Source organism: Eleutherodactylus coqui, chromosome 2, assembly GCF_035609145.1.
Source record: "Eleutherodactylus coqui strain aEleCoq1 chromosome 2, aEleCoq1.hap1, whole genome shotgun sequence".
Taxonomy (NCBI): Eukaryota; Metazoa; Chordata; class Amphibia; order Anura; family Eleutherodactylidae; genus Eleutherodactylus; species Eleutherodactylus coqui.
This window is the reverse complement of record NC_089838.1, coordinates 247,624,133-247,647,362: the sequence shown is the minus strand read 5'-3', so window position 1 is coordinate 247,647,362 and position 23,230 is coordinate 247,624,133. Positions and strand designations below refer to the sequence as shown.

At 41.3% G+C, this 23,230-nt stretch overlaps 1 protein-coding gene across 2 annotated transcripts in view; it reads left to right on the top strand.

Annotated features, from left to right (window-relative positions):
• The window catches only part of ACAN (aggrecan), a 109,574-nt gene that overhangs the window by 73,684 nt on the left and 12,660 nt on the right, over positions 1-23,230 (top strand). The window contains exons 11-17 of one of the 2 annotated variants that reach the window (XM_066592810.1): positions 682-885; positions 1,170-3,125; positions 3,350-3,463; positions 11,900-12,013; positions 14,512-14,670; positions 16,082-16,164; positions 22,087-22,231. In XM_066592810.1, the coding sequence (XP_066448907.1) occupies positions 682-885; positions 1,170-3,125; positions 3,350-3,463; positions 11,900-12,013; positions 14,512-14,670; positions 16,082-16,164; positions 22,087-22,231 (2,775 nt within the window). The remainder of the gene's footprint in view (positions 1-681; positions 886-1,169; positions 3,126-3,349; positions 3,464-11,899; positions 12,014-14,511; positions 14,671-16,081; positions 16,165-22,086; positions 22,232-23,230) is intronic. The other variant, XM_066592811.1, reaches the window with a different exon arrangement.

Below are 23,230 nucleotides of genomic sequence, written 5' to 3'. Positions count from 1 at the left end.
AATAAACATAAGATATAAAGGAATTAAAACTTCATCAGAGCAGCGACCTTCTTTAGGTGCCATAAGATTACAGAAACTGTAAATTTATCCATTTACATTTTTCCTTTAAAAAAGTGCTCCGCAGAAAACAGATTTTTCCATCCCTGCCCCCCTCACCTAATTGCCTGTCACACTCCGGACATTTCCTATGTATATTGTACTATCTTACATGCAGTGCAGCCTCCTATCTGATGTTTATCAGGCACCATCTTGATGTTAGTTTCACTTTCACATCAATCCTATGATGCATTCACCTAAATAAACTAAATACCAGAAGTATACAGTCATGGAGGATGAATTATCATCTCCTTCATTATAACTGTGTGACAGGAAACGTTTAATTACAGTAATGTGATAGTAGTTTCTGCCCCCCTTCCCCTCTCCTGAGAACAGTATGTGTGGTACAGGCCATCCACAGGAAGTTAAAGATTTGAAATTTCAAGGGGGGAGGGGTCTTAATGACATCACAGGACCCAACTGCAGGGAATTTTTCAGACTAGCTGATTTATATATACTGGGAGGTTAGCTAGACATCATAAATTAATTGTTGAGCATACTGCCACAAAACATTTGTATTTATGACGTGATATTTATAGTTTCCAGAAAGAAAATAATATTGTTTTCCTTTTCTTCACATTGTAGCTGGTCCATTTGAAGATGAGGAAACTCCAAGTACTCCAAGATTCGAAGAAGAATTAATTGCAACTCGAGTAGTACCTATTTTGGAGGGGCTGCCTTCTGGGGAGATGACTGTAGAACCTGTGACTGCCTCTGAATTTGAAAATGAGACAGACTTTTGGCTGGCAAATGTCACAGCCATTCCCACTGTTGAAATACTAGAAACAGGTACCAAAAAAGTCTTGGTCTGTCATCTATAAAAACATGGCCTATGTGCTAATAATCATCAACATACACTTACATTGGTAAATTTTGGGGGCTCTAAATAAACATTCAAATAATTGTCCCTTTGTTATTGTTGATACAAGAAAAGATTTATGGAGCATGAATTAACAAAAAAAAGTCTTCTAATAAAAAAATGGTATATTCTATTGTGTGTGTTAATTGCTTTCTCTATATACCTTTTATTAACTACCATGTCTAACAATACTTTTCTTTGCTCTTTTTTAAAGTGAGGCCTTCAGCAATTCCCCCCTTGGGCACTATTCCAGAAGTCGGCAGTGGAGTTGCATCTGTTGATGTCAGCGGAGTTAGTGGTGTCCCATCTGGAGATGCCAGTGGAGATGTATCTGGAATTTCTGGAATAAGTGGAGAATTCTCTGGGGTAGAAACAAGTGGGTTGCCTTCAGGAGTTGAAATTAGTGGTGAACCATCTGCAAGTGGATTGCCATCTGGTTTTGAGATTTCTGGAGAAACAAGTGCGAGTGCATCTGGAGATGTTTCTGGTGAATTACCATCAGGTCTGCCTTCTGGATTACCTTCTGGAGAGGACATCATATCTGGATCAGCCTCAGGAATTCTAGATATAAGTGGACTGTCATCAGTAGATATGAGTGGAGAACTAGTTAGTGGTTTACCTTCAGGGTTAGAGTTTGGAAGTGGGCTGCCATCTAGTAGTGGAGATATTAGTGGACTGTTTTCAGGTAGTGCAGATTTTAGTGGACTGCCTTCTGGATTTCCAACAATTATACATGTGGATACAACTTGGATAGAAGGTGCAACAAAAACACCAGAAACAGAAGCAGAAGGAAAAGGTCTGACTGAGATCAGTGCATCAGGAGAGTTATCTGGGTTACCATCAGGTGATTTCAGTGGCATAGCTTCGGGTCTAGAAATCAGTGGATTAGATACTAGTGGCCAACCTTCTGGATTTTTTGATTTAAGTGGAGATGTTAGTGGATTTCCATCGGGATGGTCTGGAAGTAGTGGAGATGTTTCAGGTTTACCATATGCAAGTGGGGATTTTTCTGGTATTAGCGGTGAAGCATCTGGAATAATTGGCATCAGTGGTGAAGAATCTGGATTGATTGATATCAGTGGAGAACTATCCGGATTATTAGATGTTAGTGGGGATTCGTCTGGCATAAGTGGTGAATTTGATATTAGTGGACAACCATCTGGTATTTTTGACGAAAGTGGTGAACCATCTGGAGTTACTTTAATAGACAGTAGTTTAACTGAACTTTTAAGACCATCAGTAGAGGAAATGGAGGGAAAAGGGTCAGTAGAAACTAGTGGTTTGTTTTCCGGAGATTTCTCAGGTGAGGTATCTGGAATTTCTGGCATTAGTGGTGAACTATCTGGAGACATTCCTAGTGGAGAGGCAGACATCAGTGGACTCTCAAGTGGCATTGACTTTAGTGGTGAGACATCTGGAATTGGATTAGTTAGTGGTTTCGTATCCGGCATTGAAGATATAAGTGGACTTGCATCTGGTATCCCTACAATAACTCATATAGATTTTACCTTAGTAGAAGCCCCAACAACTGGACCTACTACAGAAGAGGCAGGTCAGGGACCATCAGGAGTATTTGAGATAAGTGGATTTCCTTCAGGAGAGGCATCTGCAGAGACATCTGGACTCCGAGATTTAAGTGGAGAGCCATCTACCACACAAGAAAGTGGAGATATTTCTGGATTTACATCAGGGCTTCCCGAAATCAAACTAATAACTGATGATTTAATTGAAGCTGTTACGAAACCAACAATTTCACAAGAGTTAGCCGGTGTGACTGTTCCATACATTATTGAAAGCTCTGCTTCTGGGGATATTAGTGGTGAGGCTCCACTTTCTATTCCTGAAGTCAGTGGAGATCCATCTGGAATTCCTATAACTAGTGGAGAACCTGTTGATGGAAGTACAGAAGCCAGTGTTGACACATCTGGTTACCAAACTGTTTCATCACAAGACTTGTCCGGTGAAACATCAGTACCTGACATAATTATTAGTACATCAAAACCAGAATCTGAATTAAAAATTGTCTCAAAAGAACCCGAGGAAGCAAAAACAGACACTGAATTGTCCACGTCTGCGTCAGGAGATATTACAGAGGAGACAGCAGCTTTAACGCCAGCACCATTGCTGGAAGCTACACCACAAGTTCTTCCTGATGTAGCTTATGTTGAAGGTACTATAATTCTCTTTTCTAATATCATTGGTATAAAGCCCAACATAGAAGTCTATAACTGCCTTATTGTGGCCCCGTAAAACTCAAATGTTATACAGAACAGTAATACAGTTCATAAGACTTTAAACTGCATTTAACTGCCTTCTGAAATAACAGTCATTCTTGTCCTAATATTAATCCTTTAAGAGATGGTTAGATAACTGATGCATTTCTGGTGACTGCAGGAATTATTGGGACATGTGCAGACATCCATTGTGGAAGTGGAACATGTATAGAAAAGGAAGGGCGAGTTCATTGTTTATGTCCACCAGGATATGGAGGAGACAGCTGTGATATAGGTAAATTATATCATTTCATTATTTTACGGACATATGTATAAATGTATTGTTTATTTCATGGGGTTAACTAAAGAGATGTATAGAAACTGCTTACAACAAGCTTCTTCAGCCATAAGTCAAAGGAATATTACCGAAGAACGTCTACTGAAAGATGGTGGTTCTGGTGAATATCCATAAGAGCAAATTGCAAGGTAAAAAAAGGTATGGAAAACATGGCTCTGTACTCAGCATTATGAAATCATTTGCTTTTGATCCACTGTAGCAATAAAATTATTGTAGATCTCTTTTTTATCTGTGTATAAACATTTGGGACTTTTTAAAATGATTATGCAATTTAGTTTTCCATTTTTTGGTAATATTGAGCGTTTTACTGTATGGTAATATGGTAGATAGAGTGCAAGAATAACATCAATAGCCGTTACTATGGACAGAATAAGCATCAAAAGTGAGCCAGTTCTTGCTTGTCCTTTCCTACAATCAAAACTGATAAATACCTGTATATTAACAATTTTTTGGGTATGTCCCATGCCCATTTCCTCCACACTGACCTATGTCTGTCTGTAGGCAACTGGCACTGCCGTAGTAGACTATCCCCTCTGTGCTGACTGCAGTGTATTAGGCCCACCACTTGGCTAGGCTCATTTGTTCCCCAGCCAAAAGTGGAACTGACCAGGTCATTAACCCCTGTGCTCTCTGTAGAATTTCTACAAAGCTTTGTTTCAGAAAAGTTTGCAAAACCCTGCAGACTGACAACCACCGGGGGCAAGGCTATCTTCTGTTTACTTATATATTATTCATATCTGGTTTAGTGTTTCTTTAATAATCTTGAAATCCTGTAAGTAACCTATATGGATGCATGAAATTCAAGAGGAAAACCAGTGGTTTAGAGTGCAAAATGACCTGGTACATAAATAGCAATAGTAGACAATCTCTTTAAAAGAGTTAGAGCTCAACAAGTGATACAAGTAATATCCTTCCAAAAAAGTTTGAAAACTTTGTTTGACAATATAATTTTGTTAGTCATCTGTTCAGGAAGCTTGAATTCAATCAAAGCATTGACTTAGGGAATCGTTGATTGGGTAGAGTGTAGAGATGAGCGGGTATACTCGCTAAGGCACATTACTCGAGCGAGTAGTGCCTTAGCCGAGTATCTGCCGCTCATTTTTAAAGATTCGGGGGCCGGCGCGGGAGACAGGTGAGTCTCCCCTCCGTTCCTCCCCGCTCTCCCCCACCGCTCCCCGCCCGCCGGCGGCCCCCGAATCTTTAGAGACGAGCGGGGAGATACTCGGCTAAGGCACTAGTCGCTCGAGTAATGTGCCTTAGCGAGTATACTCGCTCATCTCTAGTAGAGTGCCTATCAACAGCTCCTAAACAATTGTTTCTTATTTATTCTACCAAACCATTATAATAATGATCGTTATTTGTATAGCGCCAACTTATTCCGCAGCATATTATAAGAATATGCACAATTCAGCCATTGTAATGGAAGTATACACTGAAGTAATTAGGATGCTCTCTGAAAACTAAAGGTGATTGGTTACATATTATACGAACCAAATTCTTGCACTACGTTCCATCTCAACATTATATTGTGTTATGTTTAATCGTTAAGGATTATGTTATTACAGTTTTCAGAAGCTTTCCTTGAATAACATGCAACACAAAGCAGAACACAGGATAAATGATACTGAAGTCAGCAATAGAGATGACTGTGCGTACTCGCTAAGGCAAACTACTCAAGCGAGTAGTGCGTTATGTGAGTTCCTGCCCGCTCGTCTCTAAAGATTCGGCTGCCAGCGGGGGCAGGGAGCGGCGGAGGAGAGCGGGGAGGAATGGGTGGGTGATCTCTCTCTCACTCTCTCCACCCTGCTCACTCCCACAACTCACCGCTCTCCCCCGAAAACACCTGAATCTTTAGAGACGAGCAGGCAGGTATTCGCATAAGGCACTACTCGCTCGAGTAGTTTGCCCTAGCGAGTACGCTCGCTGATCTCTAGTCAGCAAGTATTCTCCTGAGAAACAGTGAATTAGTGAGCCTAAAAAAACGGAATTTAGAGCCCTTTTACACCGATCAAGAAATTGTTCAAATTCCCGCAATCAATGAGAATATGAATGATTATTGTTCAGTCTAAATGCATGCACTGACTGAACGACAAACGATAAATTCATTCATTGTTCAGTTTCTGCATGCATTGGCCAATGTAATTAGGCAGTCATCCATCTATGAACGGACTGCCTGTTTACTGTGAATAGAGGTAGGTGGGCAAGAATGATCCCCCACCCACTCTGCCTCTATTCACTAGCGATGATTGTTCCTGTGCAAAAGCACAGGAGTGATCATCACTGGGATGACCGGTCAGGCATCTAAGCCCAACAGGTCATCCTGTGCACTTTCACATGAAAATATATATTTTTCTGCCTTTGCCTACGCATAAAGCTAATATATCACTCTCACGAATAGTACTTGTTTTTTTGTTCTTGTGCTCGAATTGTCTTCTGAGATTGTTATGGCTTATGACAGCTGCAATACATGCAAAAAAAATAAATAATAATTTAGTGATCTACTGTAAATAAAGACCTCCTACAGGATTTATGGAAAAGGAGAATGTATAGCGTAATTCAAAATGAATGGTGCAGAAGTCACACTGATTTATTCCTACATGAGTTATCATACAACAGACAGAATGACATGAAAAGATAGAAGAGCTTCACGTTTTTATTGCACCTTACAGATATTTAATGTGGGCACCATCGGTTACACTAGACAACCTAAAATAATGTATCTCAGCAGCAGCAGAGGAATCAATACCTCAGGATATGCTGGGACGTGTCTGTGCAGAACTAGAATACAGACTTGACATCTGCCTTGTCACCAGCAGCGTAACATCGAACATCTGTAAAGGGCATTAAAAACTAAAAGAGTTCTTTTATCTTTTCAAGTCATTCTGTCTGGTGTATATCAATATATGAAGAAATCATTGTTTTGAGTCATCCTCTGTTCATGCGGATTTAATGTTGGGGACCAAGCACGCAGGAGGTACTAGCGAGATTTCTATATTGTGGACCCAAATGCGGCTTTTCAATTATAACTATGAAACTATAGCTGCAGCCAAAGTCCAATGCATATGTACTACACAGTACACTGTTGCTGACACTTGATAATTAGAATTTAATGGGTAAATCACAAAAAGTCTCTGTGTGGCCACACCATTAAGCTAGGGCTACACCCAGACACTTTGTAGTGATACTGATTGATTTTTAAAAAGCAACTGCACTTCCATAAAACTTTTGACATGTCATAGAGAGTCGTGAAAAGTTTTGATTAGTGTTGGTGCTGAGACCCCCACTGATGGCTGAAATGAAGGAGCTGTAGCGCTCACACGATCACTGTGCTCCTTTGTCTGTGTTCAGCAGTGTTAATTACCCTTTTGCTGTTCTCGGAAGCTGAAGACGGGCTTATAGAAGTGTATATAAACATTTATAAGGTCATCTTTAGCTGCCAAGAACAGCCGAAGAGCAACAAACACAGCCAAAGGGGCACACTGCAGCCCCTTCATTACAACGATCAGTGAAAGTCTCAGCACCAGGACCTTCACTGATCAAAACTTTTTCCATATCAAAAGTGTTGTTTCTCTTTAACTTTCGAGGTGTACCAATACATAGAGTTGAGTGCAACCTTGTGGACTTCAACTGTCACTAATTCCAAATCAATTAGTAGAAAAGCAGAAAGGCACTCTTAAAGCTTTCTTCTGAAGGTTGTGAGTTCAATCCCTGCATGATTCAGGTAGCCAGCTCAAGTCTTCCATCCTTCCCAGGTTGAGTACCCAGCTTGGTGGGGGGTTAATAAATTACCTGAAGGTGCTGCGGCATAAGTTGGCACTCTACAAATAACAAGATTTATTTATTTAGTGTAGCCTAATGAATGAGACGAGGACCAGTATCTTGTCCAAAAAATATTTTCTATATTTGCCCTTTTTTTACATTTTTTCTTTCTCTGTGGATTAGAAGTATATTTTGATGGTGATGTTTCTTTATCTTGATATTTTGATCCCTCTGTCTTAACAAACAATGGGTCATTTATCATAACCTATTTAATATTAGCATATAGGCATAATATTAGCATATATTACCATATAGGTTAAAAATGTAACTATGCTGTATTACAATAAGGAAAGTTACCAAAATCCAAATCCAAGGACTCTATGGAATTTGAGTTAATATTTGAGCTGTTCATTGCTATTTGACACTGTGATGTGTTGCTCTCCTTATTTTGTTTTTTTCCCCCTCAGGAATAATGTGCAAGAGCTCGCAAGTGACCTGCTAGATTCAAAGAGGAAGCTTAAAAAGTCTTAATCTCTTGCCTATTAAAACTCCCACCATTCCCCCCGCTGTATGCCTTGCTTTAGCTAAATGCCTAATTTTCCCTTTTACAGCGTGCTTAAAACTTAATTGTTGCTAATTAAAAAATAAAAAAGGAGAACAAGTTACTTGGTCAGCTGGTGTGCATTCAGAGCTGGTTCAAATTGTTGCTGCTTGCTGACAAACACAGAGCCTGCTGGGCCCTAGAAATGTAACCCTTTTTGCCGTGGAACGAAAAAGGCGATAGAGAGTCTACATTGTGGTGTCGTTGAATTACTGGCTTGATCTAAAAGGTTATATTAACTTAACTTTTTCTCTCAGATGCAGAGCAGGCTCATCACTTATGTAAATGACATTTAATTCTCCAATTAGTAAGTTTGACTCAAATATTAAAAGGGTTCATTCATCAGTAACCATTTAGCACTCATTGAAAAAATGCTATTTACCCTCGCTTGATACATTTAAAAAAAATGAAAAAAATATCTCCAAGTCCAATTGAAGAGGAATATGTGCTATAAACAGTAGGCTTTATGCTAATGCCAACACAACTGAATGCAGTTCATGTCTGTATTTGTGTGATCCGCATTACTTTCTGGTTAGTGATAAATGACCCTAGAGAAGCCTTTTGTAAACAGAACATCAAACACTACAATTTCTTTATTTCGCTCATGATGGGAATGCACTTAGTCGCAGGAAGTTAGACAGTCAGATAATGACAGAGACATCTGATGCCAGATTTTTTTAAACTTAATTTATTTACTTTTGCAAGTCAGATTCGACTATTTAATGTAATGCATTAGGCATCATTCGGCTATCATAGAGACTGTGGAGCATTAAAAGAATAGTGGCGATTTTATGTATGCCATACATAGGTGAAAAAGTATATAATGGCTTCACATTTGTTTTATATTATGAATATGGATGAGCGAGTATACTCGCTAAGGCACTACTCGCTCGAGTAATGTGCCTTAGCCGAGTATCTCCCTGCTCGTCCCTAAAGATTCGGGGGCCGCCGCAGCTGACAGGTGAGTTGCGGCAGGGAGCAGGGGAGAGCAGGCGGGAGAGAAGGAGAGAGAGATCTCCCCTCCGTTCCTCCCCGCTCTCCCCCGCAGCTCCCCGCCCCGCGGCGGCACCCGAATCTTTCGGGACGAGCCGGGAGATACTCGGCTAAGGCACATTACTCGAGCGAGTAGTGCCTTAACGAGTATACTCGCTCATCCCTAATTATGAATACTAGCAGGTTTTATTGTTGATACTATCAGAGACAATTGCCATCTGCTTATTCATTTTACTGTCCTTGGCATCGTTCACACTTGCATCATTACTTCAGTACTGTCACCTAATGGATACAACCAGTGACTGCAGGGCTATTCCTCCTGCCAAGTCTGATGTAATTTAAGGCTTATTCACATAAGAGTATATACACCGTGTATTTATACACACTTTCTTTGCATGTAAATATTATTTCCATGGAGAGTATCCAATGTCATCAGGCCCAAAGAGGCCCCACTAAATATTATCAAATGTAAATAAATACTACTGTTGATTCTTGCTCAGGTGCCCAATTACTGTTGGTAGGATTGTATATAATAACATAGCATGTTAGGCTGGATGAAGACATTGTCCATCTAGTTCAGCCTGTTTCAACCCCCCACCCCACCTTGTTGGTGCAGAGGAAGGCAAAAAAAAAGTCAACAAGCCAATTTAGCTCATTTGGGGGGAAATAATTCCTTCTTGACTCCATAATGGCAGCCAGAGTAATCCCTGAATCAACATTTGAGATCAACAACCCTGCTGGTCAACAAATGTCTATATCCTGTAATATCGTAGCACTCTAAAAAGATGTCTAGTCCCCTCTTAAACTCTTCTATGGATTTTGCCATCACCACATCCTATGGCAGAGAGTTCCACAGTCTTACTACTCTTACAGTAAAGAACCCCCTTCTATGTTGGTGATGAAATCTGCTTTCTTCTAGACGTAGCGGATGCCCTCTTGTTACCATCGCGGTCCTGGATACAAACAGATCATGGGAGAGATCCTTGTATTGTCCCCTCATGTATTTATACATAGTTATTTGGTCGCACCTTAACCATCTTTTTCCAGGGTGAATAATCCTAATTTGGATAGCCTCTCTGGGTATTCCAGCCCTCCCATTCCATTTATTAATTTAGTTGCCCTTCTTTGAACTCCCTCCAGCACTATACCATCTTTCCTGAGCACCGGTGTCCAGAACTGTACACAGTATTCCATGTGAGGCCTGACAAGTGCCTTATATAGTGGATGAATAATGTTCTCGTCCCTCGCCCCTATGCCTCTTTTAATGCACTCCAAGACTTCATTTGCCTTTGCAGTAGCTGACTGGCATTGATTGCTCCAGTTAAGTCTACAATCAACTAGTACCCCCAGGTCTTTTTCCATCTCACTTTTCCCTAGCAGTACCCCATTTAGTGTATATTGGTGACATCCGTTTCTTCTGCCCATGTGCATAACCTTACATTTATCAATATTGAACTTCATTTGCCATTTTTCTGCCCAAGCCCCCAGCTTATCTAGGTCCTTTTGTAGCCGCACATTGTCCTCCGTTGTATTAATTATCTTGTATAATTTTGTATTATCTGCAAATATTGATATTTTACTGTGCAGTCCCTCTATCAGGTCATTGATAAATATATGGAACAGAATGGGGCCTAATTCTGAACCCCATGGCACCCCACTAGCAACGGTGGCTCAATCAGAGTATGAAGCATTTATTACTACCCTCTGCTTTCTATCTTTGAGCCAGTTCTTTACCCAGATACACACGTTTTGCCCAGACCGAGCTGTCTCATTTTGTATATTAGCCTATTATGTGACACGGTGTCAAATGCTTTAGAGAAATCCAGATATACAAGATTAATAGACTCACCCAGGTCCAGCCTAGAACTTACTTCATCGTAGAAGCTGATTAAATTGGTCTGACATGATCGACCCCTCATAAACCCATGCTGATGAGGAGTTATGCCATTGTTCTCCTTGAGGTATTCTAGGATGGCGTCTCTCAAAAACCCCTCAAATATTTTTCCAATTATTGAAGTGAGGCTTACCAGCCTGTAGTTACCAGGCTCTCTTTTAGACCCCTTTTTGTATATTGGAACCACATTGGCAATGTGCCAATCCAGTGGTACAACCCCAGGCTCAATAGTGTCCATAAATATAAGAAATAGCAATTCTGCTTGACTTACACCTTCCTCACAGGCACTTACACACAATTACACACAGACACTTACACACAGGCACTTACAGACAATTACACACAGACACTTACTGACAGGCATTTACACACAATGATACACAACATTAGTGTCCGTTAAAAGTAGACAAGACACAGTAGATGAGATTTATCCAAACTGATCCCAAGGAAAAATGGAGGGGATGCCAATAGAATAGAACCAGATTTCTTCTTTCGCTTTGTGAATAATAACATTTAGAATCTGGTTGGTTGCTTCACTTTTTTTTTATAAATCTTCCCTTTTAAAGGAAGAGGACCCTCATTCCATAAGCTTTCTATATCAAAAGATATACTCTTTGATAATTAGAAATGAATTCATAGAGTATAATAAATATATGATTCATATTGGAAGCCAGAACGCTGAGGCGAATTCATTGTACCATGAATCCCAATGATATCCAACAGCTCCCATTGACTCATAATGAGGCTAGGGTTCTATTGTGATTTATGTTGTTTAAATGACAAGAAAAGTGCTGCAAATCTAATGAAATTGCTGGGCCTCCAATGCAGATGTGAATAGAGCCCTGTTTGGGACACAAAGAACTATAAGTGTCCATATTCCATTATATATCAGATCGATAGAACACATAAACTAGAACAGTGGTCTATGTTAGATGGTTTGCAATGAACTTGAATGCTGTGTAGAATGCTCTCTTCACAAGCAGACCTGTAGCAACCAGTGTAGGCACATATTTTTGCCCAGTAGAACCAGCAGCTAAATGCAAAGCCCAAGTAACCTCATAAGTCCTCCTTTTTTATCAGAGTAGCAGACTAGGAGTCCTAATGGCAAAACCTTGATTTTTTACAGACATTGATGAGTGCCTCCCAAGCCCTTGTGTGAATGGAGCTACCTGCGTTGATGGCATCGACTCATTCAAATGCTTATGCCTTCCCAGCTACGGAGGGGACCTATGTCAGATCGGTACGACCAATGTGGCTTGAGCTAATTGTACTAACAACTGCATTCCACTCAAACAGAACGTCCCTCCTTCGAAAGCAAATGGTTGTGCTTGTTTGTCATTGGCCTGTTTGCTAATACAAGCCTACCTGTGAGCGAAAAGTGAATAACCTATTTTTGTTTCCTTCAGTTTCTCTTCTCTTCCTCCACTTCTAATGTGATTTATTCCAGATTATAGGTCCTCATCAAGGCAGACTTTCACTTTTACACTTCTTTTCTTGAAAGATTAAACCACCTGCAGGTTCCTTTCCCAGGATGAACCACTATATCTAAAAATGTTCTCCACCAAAAATCCTTGTTATTGGTGTAAGGTGACTCATTTTAAAAAGTAAAATAAAAATTATACACGGACTCTGTTTTGATGGGTCCGGTTAAGAATAACCAAAACTTTAGTGAAGTCAAGAGATATTTGGCAGTGCCATAAAATCATATATGGCTGTGCTCATTCAATTCCGTTAAAAAAAGGGTTTTCCTATTAATAAAAAAATTATACTTATACCTGATCAAAAGTTAAAAAGGACACACAAAAGAATAAAACAAGTTACAAGCAATAAGGGCTAAAAATATTTTGAGACCTTACACTGAAGTAGACCAATTAAAAGTAATTATTTTTATGTGCATTTCTCTACTTTTCTAGCAAATCAATTGAAAGTCAATGCGACTCAGTATGTTAATTGGAATTTTATTTCTTTTTATATTCCTAGCATTTCGAAATGTTTAGTGAAGTGAAATAATTAGTTATTTTACTGTTGCTGTACAGACAGACTATAACACAAGACAGTACACTTCCCCAAACACTATCAAAATTGACTGCCTCTATTTACCTATGTAGTAGAAAGATAATGTGGCCTCTCCTAAGTGAACGCAGGACCACTTTTGAGTTCTAGTTTTTTACTTGTATGATTTCATTAGATACTATGCAGGAGATTTACTTAAGTCATGTTCACACAGCCGTATTGTGAGTTGCAACCGGGAAACTTAGGCAAACTCACATTGGACAGTACACGCACCCCCATCTACGGACACAGCACACTGTATGTTGTATTCTTGTCCCTCAAAATGTATGGCGTTTGCATATTCTCCCTGTGTTTGCGTGGGATTCCTCCTACAATCCAAAAAGATGCTAATAGGAGAGTTTCAAAATTGTGAGCCCCAATGGGGACAAAACCCATAATATCAATTGACTTAAAGTGCTGCGTAATATGCATGCACTATATAAATAAGGGTGATTATTAGAGATGAGCGAGAATATTCGCTAAGGGCAATCACTCAATCGAGCATTGGCCTTAGCGAGTACCTGCCCGCTCAGAAGAAAAGATTCGGCTGCCGGCAGCGGGTCCCCCCCCCCCGCTCACTGCCGCAACTCACCCGCGCCGGCAGCCGAACCTTTTCTTCTGAGCGGGGAGATACTCGCTAAGGACAATGCTCGATCGAGTAATTGTCCTTAGCGAGTATGCTCGCTCATCTCTAGTGATTATTAATAAAAAAATATTAGTTAGTCTTCAAAGGCACTGCCCCTTCCACTAAATCCCTTCCACATTTCTGAGCACCTTTAAAAAGTAGCAAGAGAGTAGGAAACAGCAAAAAGTTGCAAATGATCATGCAAATATGGCATGCTGTATAATTTGCAACAGTTTAACACCAAACATTGTGACGCAAATTCAATACTAAATTGCTCCCTACGAGTCTTCTGTGTCAAGCTTTACACTGCTTCCAACTTTAATAACAAGTAGTGACTACCATACCGGAAAAGGGAAGTAGACTCGTGTTTTTCAAACTATCTCAAAGAGACCCCAGAATAAAAGCACATCTGCCAATTGTTGATTTAGTGAAACATCTTAAACTGCCTTTGCAATATAAAAGAAATCCTCAATATATGATCTGTCGTGGCTCCCTGTGGACTGGATTAGGAAACACAGGTTTAGACGAAAGGCAGATGATGGAGCTCTACATACATAACCAATCAGCGGTAACTGGTTACATTATTTAAGTAAAGGAATCAAAAACATTCTATTCGGTAGATATAATACTAACTACTTCAAATGGGGTAATACTAGTAGTAGACACATCGATATCTAAAGCAAAAGCACATTCCTCCGCAGATTACCATCACTGTTTAACTTGCCTATGTAGATGATATGTATCCATAGATTTCTCTACATGCATCTAAGCATCTTGAAAGGTACCTGCAGATGACATTTCTTTTTTTCTTTTACCTCTGTAAGTCATGAATTTCTGTATGACTGAGTGAGGTGGTCTGATTCTTTCTTCTTGTAACTCAAGAATCTCAGGTACGAGAAACTCAATAACGTTCTCTCCATCCCCCCAGATGTCTCTGTCATTTTGGATTCTACAGGTTCTGATCTCTCTTTGGGAATCCCGAAAGAAGATTTGAGGTGGACACGGTAACTTCACCTTATTGATGTTTTCTCCTCACTTTAAATCTTTCTTGCTTTTCTTAGATCTTGAGGTATGTGATGAAGGATGGACCAAATTCCAAGGACACTGCTATAAACACTTCTCAGAGAGGGAAACCTGGGTTGATGCAGAAAACCTTTGTCGTAGCCACCAGTCACATTTATCTAGCATCTTGAGCTCTGAAGAACAAGAATTTGTGAATGGTAAGTAGTATTTTAGTCATTGAGTGTCTTGTTGCTAGTGTGGCAGTATGACAGTGAGCCTTTAAACATTTATTGTGCTTGTCAATGTGCCAGTCCAATCAGTGGCCATAGTGAAAACTAGAATATTTTAAGGATTTTCTTATACGGGATAGTCACTTAAAAAGAAAACCGAAACATATATTTAAAAAACTGTTAATAATGAATACCTGGTTTAAATAATATATCATGTTTTGATTCCCTCCAAGTATATGGAATTAAAGGCTATGTACACCTTTGTGCTCTTTATTGTTTGTGGAGATGAAGTTGTTTTGTAATTGGTCTTCATTAAATCTTTCTGATTGTTTGATTTCTATGCAATGTTTTCCACGGCAATGCAGACTGGAGAACTAAAATCCTAGCAAATTCTGTCAGTCAGAATAAATTTCCCTATTCTGCTCCCTTGTTGTGAATGTGCATTCATTGCCTTTCCACTGAGCTATTACAGAGGGCTATATGACAGTGTTGGGGAATGGTGGAGATCAGGAGGACAGAGAGCAGAGAAAGTTACTATTACAGAGAGCTATATGACAGTGCCAGAGGATGGTCGAGGAGATCAGAAGGACAGAGAGCAGAGAAACTTACTATTACAGCGGGCTGTAATTCACCCCAGGTCAATTTTCTGTTATTTTCAGTAGTGAGGGGGAAGAGATCAGCAGCTACTCAGAGAGAGGATGGAGAGATAGCTGTCTAGCATTGAGTGAGCACAATGATGCTATGCAGCTTCTGAAAATGGGGATGGGACTAGGAACTGAGCTTGTGCTCCTTCATGAGAGAGACCAGCTGATCAGTGCTGGAAGTGCCCCCAAGCCAGAAACGTCAATGTAGGAGAACCTGCAAACCAAGTAGGAGGCTTTCTAAATGCATGAGAAGGAAATCTCAATTAAAATAAAAACAACAGATAAGTGCACCATTTTTTTTCATGCACAAAGGTTTCCATAGCCTTAAAATTTAATCTGGGAATGTCTGAACGGCTACAGTTTACACTGAATGACCATTGTTCAGAATTTTATTCAGCTTAAAACCCTGAATGGTGATTGTTCACTGTAAACAGCAGCTCGTCACTACTGAATGGGCACTGTGTTAAGGGAATAGAGAGGGGCGAGGGAGAGCGAAGAGTGAAATCTTCTCCAGCTGCTCCACCCCCCTGCTGAACAAGCCAGCGATACTCGCTCCTGTGCAGCAGCACAAGAGTGAGTACACACAGGGACCAGTGTTGGGCATCGTTTGCCCAACTTTTGTCACGTGTAAATGAACCTTAATAGCAATTCAATTAAAACTACTATTGCTACAATATACATTCACCTGTATGAATCCTTCTATTACCCTGTTGCCCTAACATGTATGTTTATTAATTATATTTAATGAATAACAGGCAATGCCCAAGACTATCAGTGGATTGGACTCAACGATAAAACGCTCGAGAATGACTTCCGTTGGTCTGATGGCAGTCCCATGGTAAGTGTTATTAATTATGTGATTACACATAAAGCTCCTCTATTGTCCATGGGTTTTGTCCAGTATTGCAGCTAAGCTATATTCACTTCAGTACCCATGGGAACAAAAGCAAACTTCCTCTATTCATATAAAAACCCTTTAAAGGATTTACATTTATCCCCTATCTACAGGATAGGGCATAAGTGTTTGATTGGTGAGGGGATGGAGTTCTCCAACTGTTGGAGTTTTCTCCGTTCACAAGAATAGGGATCCCATATCTTCCTGTAGGAATGGAGTCGCAGTCAAACATGCACACTTCATCTCTATTGGACTGCCGTAAGGAATAGACAGCACCATGCTTTCATACTTACTATGAAGAAGTTATACTTACTAAGACGTCGCATTTACTATCCTTACTCCCTCACTACTCCTGTTCCTGAATCCCTCCGGTCTTCACTTCACTGCAGCAAGCTAGCAATTATATCACCGACATCAGGACCATGTGACCACTGCAGCCAATCACCAGCTGACTTTGGCCAGTGATTAGCTGCAGTGGTCACATGTCCCGTTGTCAGGGCAACAAGGCTCTTCAGCCAGAAGTGATGGGCAGCTGGAGACCAGGTATCAGCGGAATTGCAGCAGGAGAGCTGAGTATGCCTTTTTTATGTTATTATATCAATCTGAGCTTTTTTGAGAAAAAAATATCCTCCCTGGACAAGTCCTTTAAACTTAAAGGGGTTGTCCGGCCACACAGGGTAAAAAATTTTTATAATGCTACTGCTTCCCTTTCAGTAAGGATAGTAACACACAGCATACCGGGGCTCAAACCGGCAGGCAGATCAGCTGCAATGTCAGTTTATTACCTTAGAATCTGATCTTCACTGCAGCTTTCAAAGATGGCGCCTCTGTGCTGCCTTCCCACAATGCTCTGCGCTCTCCCTCCTCTGTGTGCGCGCTCCCGATGGCAGTAAGAGGCATGAAAAGGCAGGATTTCATGGCCTCCCTCAGCTCATGTCCTAGCCCCACCCATGACACGCCCACCTCTATTGAACTGATCTACAGTCTCTCCACGCCCAGGCCCCGCCCCCTGCTGCATACTATAATCAGAGGGGTTGTGGCCAGGGGAGACTGTTATACACTCATGGTTCAGGATAAAATCCTACCATGAAAGCAGCAGCACTATGTATAGTGAATGGAGAGGGGCTGGGGAGAGCCGAGAGAGAACTCTCCTGCAGCCCCCCACTGCAAGGCTACCTACTGCCCCCCCACCCTGCTAAAGTAAAGTAAAACAAAACATTTCCCCACACACACATGCCCCCATAGTGCCCCTCCCACAGCGACCCCCCTCACAATGACCACCCCCCTACAGTCCCCCTCTACAGAGCCACAAACAGTACCCTCCACAGTACCCCCTACACATGCCCCCAGTGTCACCCCTACAGTGCCCTCCAAAGTAGCCCCCCTCCACATGCCCCCCACAGTCCTCCCATCCACAGCGTCCCTATACAGTGCCCTCCCTGAGACCTCCCCCACAGAGTCCCCCTTTACAGTGCCCACACACAAGTACACTAACAGCACCCCCTGCCCCTCCCCCCTACAAGTACAGTGATACCTATATAAAGATAACACAGGATCCACCATTCACAACAGACACAGCTCACCTCCTCCCCTCCCTGCACAGGCAAGATTATACAGTGTGAAAAATTACTGTGACAGCCCCACGCTAACCCCCCCAGCGCGGCAAATTACTGCAACAGCCCCCCTCCAACCCCACTGTGACAGACCACCCCCCACAGCTACAAATCTATGTGACGGGACATCCCACCGCGACAAGTCTATGCGACCGCACACTCCACTGTGACAAGTCTATGTGACCGCACACTCCACTGCGACAAGTCTATGTGACCGCACACTCCACCACGACAAGTCTATGCGACCGCACACTCCACCGCGACAAGTCTATGTGACCGTACACTCCACCGCGACAAGTCTATGTGACCCCCCCCCCCCGCGCGCGCGCGCGCGACTTCTGACAGCCGGGTCTCCGCACACCACTAGCGCACCCCGCACCCCCTCCCCCCGCGACTTCTCACGCTTCCCCTGCAGGCAGAACTGAGCTTCCCAGCGGCTGAATGAGGAGAGGCGGGATGGGGTGGGGCTAATGCGTGCGCCTTAGCCCCGCCCCATCCCGCCTCTCCTCATTGAAAATAGTGCAGAGAGGCGGAGAGGAGGCAGAGAGGGGGCGGGAGCTCAGTTCCTGCTCCTCGCTCTTCCATCCTCCCCCCCCCCCTGCACACAAGGAGAACGTATATCGGCCCCGGCTGCAGAGAGAACTGCGCATGCGCGAATGAGAAGAGGCTCGTTCCTGCACCGACAAGAGCTGCTGCGGCCCGACAAGCAGAGGAGAAGATTCTTGTCGTAACCAGGGACGACAGAGGAGCAACACAGGGGGGGCACCCCTTCAGGTAAGTCCAAAATTTCTGTTTGCTTCATTTTCCATGCACAATGTATATTACAAAGTGCATGGAAATGGGCAAACAGAAGTAATGACATGCAATGTTTCTGGCCGGACAACCCCTTTAACACTTCCTGTAGAAGAAAAAAAATTATCTAGGAAAATGTAGCAAGGCAGAAAACAAAAAAGGTGTGAATAGTATATATCATTAGTGCATGGTTCACACTTTGTACCATTGTATTGATGTTCTTGGCATTTGTTGATAGCTAAAATATTGTTGGTTCTCACCACTGCATTTCACTGTGATTTACTTACAAACATTTCATTCAGCTTTTAGTATCTAGCTCTTGGTAGTTTCAAAACCAGATATGGAATTTTTCGCAACTTGCAAGCTATAGACATAATGGTATTTTATAGTGTAATAATACGACTCATCACAATAATACTTGTTACTTCAGATACAACAAGCTAAGTCACTAGAAAAATTATCAGACATTTAAAGTAAGGTCTGTGGATAGGCTGGCAACAAATAGATAGAACCTGAGCAACATGATGTGTGGGATCTGGTGTCAGCATGTGGGTGGACCAGTGGATGCCTTCTGGCTTCTGGTTACTGACATACTGGACATGCATGGGGAGGTTATCAGTCTTGACCACATGACTCAAAGGTTTGTTGCTCTCAAACTCAACTTTAATGAAGAACATAACATATCTCATCAGTGTTAGTTGGCAATGAAGCAAAACTGGCAGTGTACCCCGGTTAGTGTAACCGGGAAGCAAGAGTTCAGAGGCTCTATCCTAAAACAGCCTCTGACATCCTTACTAGAGTCACAACCGAGCAGCCAATGGGAACAGAGTATCTGCACACTTTGAGAACTCCACTCTTGTATGCTTAAATTTGCAAGACTTCCCCTTTTTGACTTTTCTCAATGTTCTTGTGAGAGGACGTTTTATAGCCCTACCTCACCTGCCCTTATACATTCAATTTATGCCAAAAAAAAAGAGTACAGTGCCATCCAAGATCAAAAATGCTTAATCGAATACATTAGAAACACATGATGCAATACTGAAGGAGACTACTAGTAAAAAAATATGCCAAATCCAGTAGATTGCCAGGAGTTGAGAGATAAATAATGCACCATAAATGCTAATAATATACATATAAGTAGTTTACCAATGGTACACAACAAGTCTCAGCTGTAAACCAAACACTTAAAGGGAGGGAGTAGAACCTCGCTACACATTAACAGTTTTAAAAGTTTGACCACTTGTAAGCTGTAACCTTTTAATTGTTACATACCGCATGTTGGGCAGTCTGAAAAGCTTTAATCAAAATTTCCCTGTTAGGTGCATAAAACATGCTAGTTATTGATTCTCTATTTTATTAATAATTAATTATATAGCACCAACATATTATGGGAAGTTGTACAGAGGTTGTCATCGCTCACATCAGTCCTTGTCCCCATGGAGGCTCACAATCCAAATTCTTTATTTGAAACACACACATGGGCCAATTGCATAGGAAGATTATTTTCTAGCAGTATGTTTTGGGGTATGGAAGGAAGCCAAAGTACCCAAAGGAAGCCAAAGCACCTATATGTAGAACATGCAAACTCCATGCCCATGCTGACTGCTTTTTTACCCCGTTGCATACGAAAAACACATGGAGAACAAAATTACCAAGGACTACACACAGCATTCCAGATTTTCACTTCCAGGACTCTTATAAGACTGTAGTAGAGTTCAGTATTGTAATTAACTCCAGTAAACCCTAACTTTTAAGTGAGACTGTATCATGTCAGTTGGGCTTTAAATGACACCCTTCCATAATTAATGAAACATGCAATAGGGTCAGTTTAGTAAATATATATATATATCTTGTCCCAAATGGCGGGAACTCACTCATGGATGTCACAGTGAAGAGGTAGACACACAGCAGTAATTTTTAATTTATTGTTACTCCAACAGGAAACACAAGTCTTAATGATCACAGTACAAGGCACAAGACTTGCTGGTTACAGGCAAAAATAAGTACAAAGCTTGACGGTTACAGAGTCTCTTAAAAGCACTGAGCTTCACAATTACTAATAGCAACAGAGCAGTATCTCAATGCGGGCTCACAGTCTTTCTTAGAGAGTACACAACATATCAGTTAGATTTTGGGTAAAAAGAAAAAAGTTTGGTACCATGTTAGTAGAGCAAAATGTGATTGTTCTCAGCAAGAGAAACCAAGTAATCTTGTAGATATGATACCTTTTTACCCTTTGCAATCCAATTTTGAATTCAGGGTTTCCTAGGGGGCTTTCTCTTTCTGCCATTATACAATGGTGCAATCTGCTGGCTGGAGCCAGTACTGTGGTATGGGACATGCTGGAGAGCCCTCCCCCCTTCCCGACAGCAGAGCAGCCAGTAATATACAATAAGAATACCCTGCTGGACATCTTCCAACATCGGGGCTGTACAGCCTTCAATCAGAATGTCTTCAGACGTCAGACCGTGGATTGGAAAGGGTTAATGGCTAACAAAAAGACATGATGTTATAGCGAGCTTTCAAACCTACTTAGGGTTCTTCAGAAGACGTTTCAGTTCCATCTGTGTACGGTACATTCTGGTATCCTCCATTGGGTAAAAAGAAAAAAGTTTGGTACGGTGTTAGCCAGTAGAGGAAAATGTGATTGTTCTCAGCAAGAGAAACCAAGTAAGGGCGCCTACCCACTTGCCGATTTTCGCGTGTGAAAAACGCGGCGTTTTCTGCGCGTTTTTCTCTGTGTTTTTTGCGGCGTTTTTTGCAGCCCTCCATTGACAATCATGGGTGCATTAAGAGAAAAATAAGGACACATATGCAACTGACAGTTCCTATGTGAAAAAACCCCACGAAACGGAAAAAAACCCCAGATGGACAAGAACACATTCTATACTAATTGCTCTTGAGAAAAAACGCAAAACATCACAGGAAAAAAAGTCGCAAGTGGGTAGGCACCCTAATCCTGTAGATATGATTGAAAAACCCTAAGTAGGTTTGAAAGCTCGCTATTACATCATGTATTTTTGTTAGCCATTAAAAGGTATCATATCTACAAGATTACTTGGTTTCTCTTGCTGAGAACAATCACATTTAGATTTTATGATAACCCCTTTTAAGCCACCCTAGAGGGATCCTCACTGACAAGCAAATGACCAGATGAAGTAGCATGGTAGTATTGTAATAAAGCTTTGCTTTGGCTACATGAGGAATAGAACGTCCTTTCACCCAGACTACAAGATCAGGTCCATGAATTATCTTGTAAAAAGTTAACATTTTTTTTAAATTGGAATTGGAAAAGTGCCGTGGGTATAAAATAGAACTGGAGCTTTCTATCGGGAAACTCTTCAGTGTGTCTAATATGTTGATAATATATGTTCCATATACAGTATATGTACCGTGGCCTTTACATAATTAACAGTCTGGACTGATACAATTTTATATTTTTTATGTTTTTGGCTATTAGCTGTATGAAAATTGGAGACCAAACCAGCCAGATAACTTCTTTGCCACAGGAGAAGACTGTGTGGTGATGATCTGGCACGAGAGAGGCGAATGGAATGATGTGCCCTGCAATTACCACCTGCCATTTACCTGCAAGAAGGGAACAGGTAATTAGAAAACTAAAAGTGGACAAATGTGCAAATACAATTAAAGTTTGTTTTACATTTGGAATTTAACACACGATATCTGAAATGTAGGTTAGAATGAAGCGTATTGAGTATAGGTTTACCAAGTATAGCATACGGTATATACAGTATATCAAGGTAATATACTATAATCAAAATTTAATTCTAAGTTTTTGAGGTGAGTTACTCTTTAAGGGAACCTGTCACCATCCATGAGCACCATAAACTAAGTTATGGTGCTCAAAGACCAGGTTCCAAGGAAGTAGTTTTTATACTCACCGGGCTCTCTGCTCCGCTGTCACCTGTGGAGGCTGGTGTCTGCGGACTCATCTCTGCAGTTGTGCATGTACCCTTCCATAGAGATCAGTATATGCATGTGCAGCCTGCAGAGATGAGTCCACTGTGCATGCACACTCACACTGTGAACCTCGTCTATGAACACCGTAACTTTGTTTATAGTGCTCATAGGTGGTGACAGCTTCTCTTTAAGCAAAACATAATCATCATGGTGTAGTTTTGCTTTTATCTATTGTAGCCCTGAACACAAAAAATTAAAAGTCCACTTAGTTAACCTAAAGGACGTAAAAATCTACAAAAAAGTTGTCTATAGCATCCAAGCAAATTATATCTACTGTTTCTCTACACTAATTGGTTGTTTTATGTCACTTTTCACAGCCATAATTGCCCAGTCACCAATATATAACGTAGAGTCCCGTGAGGGAGCTAGGCTTAGGGCTGTGGTTTAGCATGACTTCTCTCTTTCTATATTTCTAGTCTATTTCTATATTTCTGTAGATCAAAGAATTAAGCCTCTCCCCACTCCCCACTCCCCACTCCCATCATATAGACTTTCAGCTCTCTCCCTATACACTAAAGGGGAGAGAGCTATCAGTCTACATCCTGCACGCAGGAAGAGGCTGGCACAACCCACCTGAATGACTCAGTGTTCAGTTCCCAAGTCAAACTTCATAGTGTGTTTAT